This window comes from Siniperca chuatsi, linkage group LG22 (genome assembly GCF_020085105.1).
Source record: "Siniperca chuatsi isolate FFG_IHB_CAS linkage group LG22, ASM2008510v1, whole genome shotgun sequence".
NCBI classification, from domain to species: domain Eukaryota; kingdom Metazoa; phylum Chordata; class Actinopteri; order Centrarchiformes; family Sinipercidae; genus Siniperca; species Siniperca chuatsi.
Genome location: NC_058063.1, coordinates 24,311,379 through 24,320,511, shown reverse-complemented (window position 1 = coordinate 24,320,511; position 9,133 = coordinate 24,311,379). Strand labels below are relative to the sequence as shown.

General features: G+C 48.1%; 2 protein-coding genes across 2 annotated transcripts in view; both read left to right on the top strand.

Annotated features, from left to right (window-relative positions):
• Window positions 1–1,183, top strand: part of LOC122870711 (extensin-3-like) — a 2,707-nt gene extending 1,524 nt beyond the window's left edge. The window contains exons 2-3 of the mRNA XM_044185072.1: window positions 1–349; window positions 1,108–1,183. The exon at window positions 1–349 is cut by the window's left edge and continues 1,047 nt beyond it. Coding sequence (XP_044041007.1) covers window positions 1–252 — 252 coding nt within the window. The 3' untranslated portion in view covers window positions 253–349; window positions 1,108–1,183. The remainder of the gene's footprint in view (window positions 350–1,107) is intronic.
• tfr2 (transferrin receptor 2) overlaps window positions 1–8,652 on the top strand; it is a 10,426-nt gene extending 1,774 nt beyond the window's left edge. Inside the window, 18 exon segments of the mRNA XM_044183903.1 lie at window positions 1,157–1,192; window positions 1,275–1,476; window positions 1,571–1,647; window positions 1,650–1,762; window positions 2,907–3,047; window positions 3,123–3,231; window positions 3,309–3,551; window positions 3,644–3,783; window positions 3,854–4,029; window positions 4,101–4,220; window positions 4,826–4,908; window positions 5,232–5,295; window positions 5,477–5,544; window positions 5,906–5,976; window positions 6,107–6,191; window positions 6,476–6,700; window positions 7,907–8,047; window positions 8,302–8,652. Of these exon segments, the coding sequence (XP_044039838.1) occupies window positions 1,163–1,192; window positions 1,275–1,476; window positions 1,571–1,647; window positions 1,650–1,762; window positions 2,907–3,047; window positions 3,123–3,231; window positions 3,309–3,551; window positions 3,644–3,783; window positions 3,854–4,029; window positions 4,101–4,220; window positions 4,826–4,908; window positions 5,232–5,295; window positions 5,477–5,544; window positions 5,906–5,976; window positions 6,107–6,191; window positions 6,476–6,700; window positions 7,907–8,047; window positions 8,302–8,556 (2,343 nt within the window). The 5' untranslated portion in view covers window positions 1,157–1,162 and the 3' untranslated portion in view covers window positions 8,557–8,652.
• The last annotated feature ends 481 nt before the right edge of the window (window positions 8,653–9,133 follow it).

Below are 9,133 nucleotides of genomic sequence, written 5' to 3'. Positions count from 1 at the left end.
CCATCACCTGTGGTCCTCCACCTGGGGTCCATCACCTGGGGTCCTCCACCTGTGGTCCTCCACCTGTGGTCCTCCACCTGGGATCCTCCACCTGTGGTCCATCACCTGGGGTCCTCCACCTGGGGTCCATCACCTGGGGTCCTCCACCTGGGGTCCTCCACCTGTGGTCCTCCACTTGTGGTCCATCACCTGTGGTCCTCCACCTGGGGTCCTCCACCTAGGATCCTCCAGCTGATTGGACACTACAGCTGATTGGACGCTGCAGCTGATTGGACGCTGCAGCTGATTGGACGCAGCAGCTGATTGGACGCAGCTGATTGGACGCAGCAGCTGATTGGACGCACCTCAGGTGTGATTTGTTTTCTGATTGGAGCTAAAAACAGTAGATCCGGTCAACAGAAGAACCAGGAAGTACTTTCTTCACTCATCAGAAACATTTATCTTCTTCATCAGTTACATTCAGGAGCGTCTGACGTCTTTCAGTAAAACACATTTCCGTCTCTTGAGGCTGAAAGTGTCTGTGTGTCTGCTAGAAACTGAAGTTTGATGTGAGACATTTACATCGTTTACACAAAACGTTAGAAACGTTTCAATCATAAAGTTTAGTTTCAGTCAAACTTTGGTCGTTTGAACGGACTCGTTCCCTCCGACAGCAACATGAAAGATGGCCGACTGAAAGTAACGTTAACGTTACATCCACAGCACCCGATAAAGTTACGTTAGCTTAGCTTACATGTCGGCGTGCTGCTGCATGTTTTCATGGCTGTTTAGTTGCTGCTTCCTGTCGAACTCTCAGTGACTGTAGATGAATTTAGATGATTAAAATCATCAGATAACTTTACTGACAGACACGTTACAGAACGCAAGAAGCTTCTTATTAACGGCAGCAGGTCAAACAGATAAATCAACTCCTGAGCGAGAGATGTTATTGGCTGGAGGAGGAAACTGTTGGACCAATCAGGTGCTGCAGTGATTCTGCAGCTCGTGAATTAAACTTAAAAACTATAATAATAATTAATTAATAATTAGTTCATTTGTCCGTCTTTCACATCATCATTTAGTTTTTGTTGTTTAAAAAAAGTTGTCAACAAATATTTTTCGTTCCAGTTTTCGTTGACGACAGTAACGCAGCTCTACCTGTCTGTCTCCTCTGCAGGTCATCATGGACACCATCAGGACTCGTTTGAGACAGGTGAGACATCCAGGTAGAGCTGCATGGAGACAAGCTCCTCCCCCTCTGACCTGTAACCATGGTTACACCTCTCTCTCTCCAGTCTTCCTCAGTGGGCGTGGCCGAAGGTGAGGAGGTGGGAGGAGCTCCGAGGGTGGAGATGAGGTTTGTGACATCACAGGCTGAGGAGGAGGTGGAGGCGGGGCCTAGCAGTGACATCACAGCATTGGTGCTGCGGCATCGCCATGGTTACCGGAGAGGCTATGTGTTCCTGTGTGTGTGTGGAGTGGTCATCTTCATCACAGGTACACACACACACACACACACACACACACACACACCTTTCATTGATTAGTTTGATCATGTGATTAAAGTGGGCGTGGTCTGTCTCTCTCTCAGCGTTCCTATTGGCCTACGCAGTGTTTGGTGGGCGGTACCACTGCTCCCAGGTGGGGGGGCAGGGTGAGGAGGATGAGCAGCAGGGGGCGGGGCTAAACCACCTGCAGAGGAAGGGGCGGGGCTTTACCTGGGAGAGCTGAGGGTGATGATGAGGAGGCTGCTGCAGGATGAAGATATCCACAACACAGTCAGGTGGTACACTGTTTACTGTTCACACATGATTCACCCAAAGGCATGTTTCTATGGATTAATGAGGACCTTTGATTGATTCGTTATCAGTTACTCGTTTGGTCCAGTTAGTCCTGACTGCAGAGTCTGTGGTCAGCAGCTGGTTAATGCTGATCTATATAATAAACTTCAGTTCGACCATAACCTGAACCTTGAACCCTGAACACACACACTGTAGTTTATTCTGCCTCAGCCCCACACACACCGTCCTGCTGCCCCAAACACTCACTACAGCACCACATGTGGATTCATCCGCCGCTGGAAATAGTCCCCAACAGATGCTCTGCTTCCTCCTGTTGGTCTGATAAAAACTACAGCGAGCAGCTGTTTGAGGAAACTACTGAGCCTTTTTAAACATCAAACTATAGATCTGTGTTTTTAAAGATTTATGTCTTCAGTGGGAACCAATGGGCTCGCAGCTGAGAGCCGCAGACAGGAAGTGAGACAGTACTAAGAGACGGCCCGACATGTTGCTGGTTTGAGTCTGAACATGAAGGATTTAATGACTATAAGAGAAATGTAGAATAACAGCAGACTGATCCGAACATGAGGAACATGACAGGTGATGTGACAGGATCCTCTGGAGTTGAGATGCTGAAGGTGGAGCAGAGCCGATCAGGGGTTTGGACCTCATCCATCACAGATCAGGTTACATCACAGACAGCTTTTATCTGATCGGTTTCACATTGAATGACAAACGAGGTCAAAGCTGAACGTTACTGAACTTAGAGCTCGACAGTGAGACGGTTCTCCTTCTGCTCACAACAGCCGACAGTCAAAGAGTCCTTTGAGTTTTAGGTTCAGTTTAGTCAGAAGAACAAGTCGCTTTAGTTTCTTCAGTTAGATGTCGAGTCATTTCTGTGTCTGGTCCTTTGGACTCAGCAGAGTCAGTTGGACCAAAACAAGAGGTCATATATTTGTTTTGGGGCCTCAGGCAGGTCACCAGACTCGCTTCTCCTCAGCAGAGTTCATTTTTCAGTCGTGTTTTCAGAGTGAATCATCTTGATGTTCGTGCTGATAGTGATTTTGGTACTTTGGCCGAATGATTATCAGAACAAATCATTTTGTGTTGTTCTGTCAGTAAAGTGTTTCTGTTTGTCACCATCAGTCGGGTCAGCAGAGCGAGTCACCCTCCGGGTTCCTCAGAGGGAACGTCTCTGGCCTCTGAGATCCTCCGTCGCCTCAGACAGCTGCAGATGGATCACACCTGGACTGAGTCTCTGTACGCCACGCTGCAGTTCCCCCACAGGTAGGTAGGTGGTGCAGAGATCCTTCAGAGGTTAGAGAGTGATGATGGAGGAAACAGGTGTTTGTTTCTGTGCAGGTCTCAGAGGAGCTCTCTGTGGCTGCTGGACTCTGCAGGTCTGATCTCAGAACAGATTCCCCTGAACCCGTCTGACTACTGTCCATACAGCGCCACAGGAAGTACCACGGTGAGACAGAGACAGGAAGTGTTTGTCACCATGGTAACCACAATCCCAGTTATCTTCACCTGTCTCTCTCTCTGCAGGGGGGCGTGGTCTACGCCAACTACGGCCGTCCGGAGGATTTCAATTGGCTGAAGAGTGCGGGCGTGTCTGTGGTTGGCTGTGTGGTGGTGATGCGTGTTGGGGGCGGGGTCAGTTTCGCTGAGAAGGTCTGGTTGGCTGAGAGGAACGGGGCGGGCGGAGCTTTGATCTACCCCGACCCCGCAGACCTGCCGCAGGACCCCCGACGCCTCGGACTGAACACACACACCGCCGTGTCCGAACATGTAACACACACATGTACATACAAACACACACATGTTCCATGTCTCGCTGCTCCTGACCAATCAGCATCTCCCTCTGTGTCGTCCAATCACAGGTCCACCTGGGATCAGGTGACCCCTTCACCCCCGGCTTTCCCTCCTTCAATCACACTCAGTTCCCGCCCATCCAGTCCTCCGGCCTGCCACTCATCCCAGCCCTGCCAATCAGTGCCACTGTAGCCGCCAAGCTGCTCAGGTGAGCCCCGCCCCCTCAGGTTACCTGCTCAGGTGTTTTTGTGACCTCACTGCGTTTCTCTGTGTCTCAGCCAGCTGTTGGGACCGTCCTGTCCTCCGTCATGGCGGGGTCGGCTGCCGTATGTGCGCTGTGTGGTCGGTCCAGAGTTCAGCTCTGGACGCAGAGTCAAGATGTCGGTCCACAACGTCATGACGCCCGTCCTGCTCAACAACATCTTCTCCTCTCTGGAGGGGCGAGTCGAGCCAGGTACCACCTGACCGAGAGACAGATTTACATTTTTCATGACTGGATCATAATAAACTGCTTCTCTGTGTCAGACCAGTACATCATACTGGGAGCTCAGAGGGACTCGTTGGGTCCAGGAGCCGTGAAGTCTGGCGTTGGAACAGCGATCCTCCTGGAGCTGGCTCGAACGTTCTCTGCCATGGTGAAGAACGGTAAGACTCACCTGGAGACAGGTGTGCTTACTGACTTAGCAACAGTCGCTTACATTAGGTTGTTGCTAGGGTGTTGCTGGTTGGCAGGGCATTGTTAGGTGACAGGGCACTGAACGTCATTGCTAATGTGTTGCTAGGTGGTTACTATGTGGTTGCTAGGGTGTTGCTTAGTGGTTGGTAGGGCAACATTTTTGTGGTGGTTATTGTTACGGTGGTGATCGGTGGATGGCAGAGTGTTGATCACTATGATGTTAGTTGGTGGTTACCAAGTAGTTGCTAGGACATTCTATGATGCTTCTGAGGTGTTGCTATGTGGTTGCTAAGGAGTTGTTAGGTGGTTGCTATGGCACTCTTGGTGGTTGCTAGGGTGAAGTGCGTGTTTGCAGCATTTACAGAGATAGTAGTACCTTTGTTAGTGTTAGCATGTGAGATAATAACAGCACACATTGCAGCAGGTACTGGGAGAGACGACAGGGATGGATGTAAGAGTCATGTGACCGACACCTGAGGCCAGAGTCTCACTGTAAGCATGTTAGATAGAAAGGCGCCCTCTCGCTGTGGCTTTAATCACGGCAGCACTGTTGTGTTTGTGTTTGTCGGTGTAGGTTTCAGTCCCAGACGGAGTTTGCTGTTTGTCAGCTGGGACGCTGGAGATTTTGGGAACGTTGGAGCTACTGAGTGGCTGGAGGTTGGTCCAATCAGAGAGCAGAAAACACGTTACACACCACAGAGGAAGAAGGATTTAACAAAGTTTTACATTCAAACAAGATACTCGAAGTTTGTATCTCTGCAGGCCGGAGACATTTTTTATTTGGCCAATCAGAGGCTTACAATCCTCTGTCAGTCAAAAACTAATTTCACCAATGGACAGTGACCCCGCCCATTCAAAGTCGCCGGTCTGACATTTTAACATAACAATCAGCCACTTCCACTCTCTGCTGAGTCCTCTCCCTGACCTCTGACCTTGTGGTCGCCATAGTAATGTAGTAACCTTTGACCTCTGTCTGCCAGGGTTACCTGTCCATGCTCCATCTGAAGGCTGTAGCCTACTTCAGTCTGGACCAGGCAATCATGGGTAACACACAGCTCTCAGCCAATCATAGCAGACCTCATTTAATGTGCCAGCCAGTCAGCCATTGAGAGAGATGAAATAAACAACTGTCTGTCTGTCTGTCTGTCTGTCTGCGTGTCTGTCTGTCTGCCTCCCTGTCTGTCTGCCTGTCTCCCTGCCTCCCTGTCTGTCTGTCTGTCTGCAGGTGATGACGTCCTGTCGGCCTACACCAGTCCTCTGCTGGTCGACCTGCTGGACGCTGCCATCAGACAGGTGAATCGCGGTGAGCGTGGATGATGTGTGTGTTTACTTCAGTGTTGCTTTGCCTTCATGTCACGTCACATGACATCACGTCACATGATGTCATGTCACATGATGTCATGTCACATGATGTCACGTCACATGTTACTTCATGTTATCTCTTGTTTTGTCTTCTCGTGTCATTTATGTCACATCAGGTAACACGACTTGACCTGAAGCAGCGTGACATCACAGGATGTGACGTGATGTAATGTGACAAGACGTAAAGTAACACATGACGTATTATAACATGATGCAGGTGTTGTTGTTATTGTACGTCATGTTGTGACGTGATACACATTTCATGTAATGTATGACGTTGTGTGTGAGACAGGTGGAGCATCCTAAACATGCGGGTCAGACCATCTACAGCCAGGCAGAGAGAGAGGGAGGCAGCTGGAGGATGTGAGACACACAGCAAACACACAGCAACATCACATAAAAACTAAATAATGCTGTAAAGTCGTGCTTCAGGAACAAAGAGACGAAGAGGATCCACCTGAACGATTCATAAACTAAACTTTGCTCTCCTCAGCACGAAGCCGTTGTATCTGAACAGCGGAGCGTACAGTTTCACAGCGTTCGCAGGAGTTCCAGCTGTGGAGCTCAGATTCACTGAGGTAAACTTTATATTCTTTAATAACTAACAACTCGCTACTTGCTGCTGCTGTGTAACGCCCTTCATCTTATATAAAGTTATGTCATCACGGTGTACTGAGTTATCTCGTCATGTCTTGTTACTTTGTGCCATTTGTCTTGTGATCTTGTGTTTTCCCTCAGTTTGTGTCATGGTGTTCCACGATGTGTAGGGTCTCATTATGTCACGTGATGGTTATTTGGTGCACAGGTGTACAGGTATACTTGTTGCAGGTTGATGTCATCAGATCTGTCTGTGTGCGAACAGGAGCGAGCGTACCCGTTCGTCAACACGCCGTTGGACAGCGCCTCCCGCCTACAGGAAGTGCTGGGGGGTCGTCTGGGGGTCACGGGGCGGAGCTTAGGGGAGCTGGTGGGGGAGATGGTGCTGCGATTGGCCCACGACCACATCCTGCCGCTACGCATCACTTCCTACGCCCAGACAGTGCTGCAGTTCAGCGCTCAGCTCAACAGACACTCTGCTGAGCTGCAGGTACGCTCTCTTAGCTCACCTGTGTGTCCTGACGCCGTCGTTCTACAGACTGACAGCTGTTATAATGCTGTCAGATCTTTCTTCACAAGAAGGTGGGGGAGTAATATGGCTTCATGTCTGGAAGTCTCCATGTAAAGGGTGAGGAAGCTAATTTCTCCATTCTTAGCGTCTCGTAGCACAGAGAAGTTCATTCTTACGTCCTCGTTCAGATTTGGTCACGTGAGCATTTAATACGGCAACATTTCACGGCCAGTTCAGTTCTTTCAAATAAACTTTCCACAGTTAGTTAATTCACCTGCGTGGGTGAAGAAACTCTAAAAGTTTTTTGTTGAGTTCAGTTGTGGTGAACTTTGACACCCGAATTTGTCCCGTTGACAGCTGAGCTCTGATTGGACGGAGAGCTGGAGAGTCCAAAAGTCATCAAGGCTTATTAGCTGTGTTTCTAACATCCAGTTTTATTGAAGCTCCTCTGTCAGAGTATAAACTGCTCCACAACAGAGACAGGAGGACATCATACCGATACAGCTTTAATACTCAGTGTTCTGTTAGCGACAGAGCTAGGCTAATGAGTTAGCAAACTTGTTAGCTCTATTTTCCCTCTTCAATTGTTTTTAATTTTTAATTGAACAAAATGGTGAACAATGATGAACAAAATGCCAGGGGTAGTAAACAGAACAGAGAGAAAATAGAGAGAGTCTCTGAGAGATGTTTGGGACTGACTAGCGCTAGCCCAGTTGGCTAGCGTGTTAGCATGTACAGATGTTCACCAACTAGCCCTGTGAGTAGTCACTACGTCTTACGCCATTTTGCTTTACCAGGCCTTTATTTGTTGGTACTGGAGACTTCTTGCAGGGTGTAAGCTAACATGCTAGTCAGTGCAACAAGCAAAGATACCTTGCCAAAGGTACCTACCAGTTAGCAAGCTAGCTAGAATGGTTGCTCACAAGAAGTTATGACTCAAGTTCACGGGACAAACTCAATAAATGTATCTTTCTTTTGCCTTCAAAACAGGGTTGTTTTTGTGCTCATGTTGTTGATTTGAATGATTTCACTGTTTGCATGAATATGTTTTTAAAGTGACATCATATTGACAATACTCTTGAATATTTTGGGAATATTTTCTCCAATTCAACAAGCAAATGACTTTCGAATTTGTTGTTTTGTTAGAGCTGAAAGAGCTTTCTGTCTCTCTGTTTCTGTCTTCAGTCCAGAGGTTTGTCTCCTCAGTGGGTTTTCAGTGCCAGAGGAGATTACAGCCGAGCAGCCGAGACGCTGCAGAGAGCCATCGACTACAGCGACCTGCACGACCCGACGACTGCTCGCTTCTACGACACTCGCATCATGAGGGTACAAATACTGCAAACACTGCTGCTGATACTGCTTGCTTCTACACATCTCTAAACGTTTTTGTTACTCCTATTTTTATTCTTTAATTTGGGAATGGTAAATGGACTGTACTTGTAAAGCGCCTGTCTAGTCTTCCGACCACTCAAAGTGCTTCACACACTACATATCACATTCACTCCAATTATACACATTCATAAACGTCTGGTCTACAGAGTAACAGAATAACAAAATCACTTCCTGTGTCTGTCCTCCAGGTGGAATACTACTTCCTGTCTCAGTACGTGTCGGTGGTGGAGACGCCGTTCCGTCACGTGATCCACGGCCGTGGCGACCACACTCTGAGCGCGCTCACTGAGCACCTGGCCCTGCTGACCTCCGACCCCGAGCGCTTCAACGAGGAACGCTTCAGACGTCAGCTCGCCTTTTTCACCTGGACGCTGCAGGGAGCCGCCAACGCCCTGAATGGAGATGTGTGGAGCATACACAACACATACGCATATACACACTGAGAGACACAACACATACGCATATACACACTGAGACACACAACACATACGCATATACACACTGAGAGACACAACACACACATATACACACTGAGAGACACAACACATACACATATACACACTGAGACACACAGCACATACACACATATACACACTGAGACACACAACACATACGCATATACACACTGAGAGACACAACACATACACATATACACACTGAGAGACACAACACACACACATATACACACTGAGAGACACAACACATACACACATATACACACTGAGAAACACAACATATACACATATACACACTGAGACACACAACACATACGCATATACACACTGAGAGACACAACACACACACATATACACACTGAGAGACACAACACATACACATATACACACTGAGACACACAGCACATACACACATATACACACTGAGACACACAACACATACGCATATACACACTGAGAGACACAACACACACACATATACACACTGAGAGACACAACACATACACACATATACACACTGAGAGACACAACACATACACATATACACACTGAGACACACAGCACA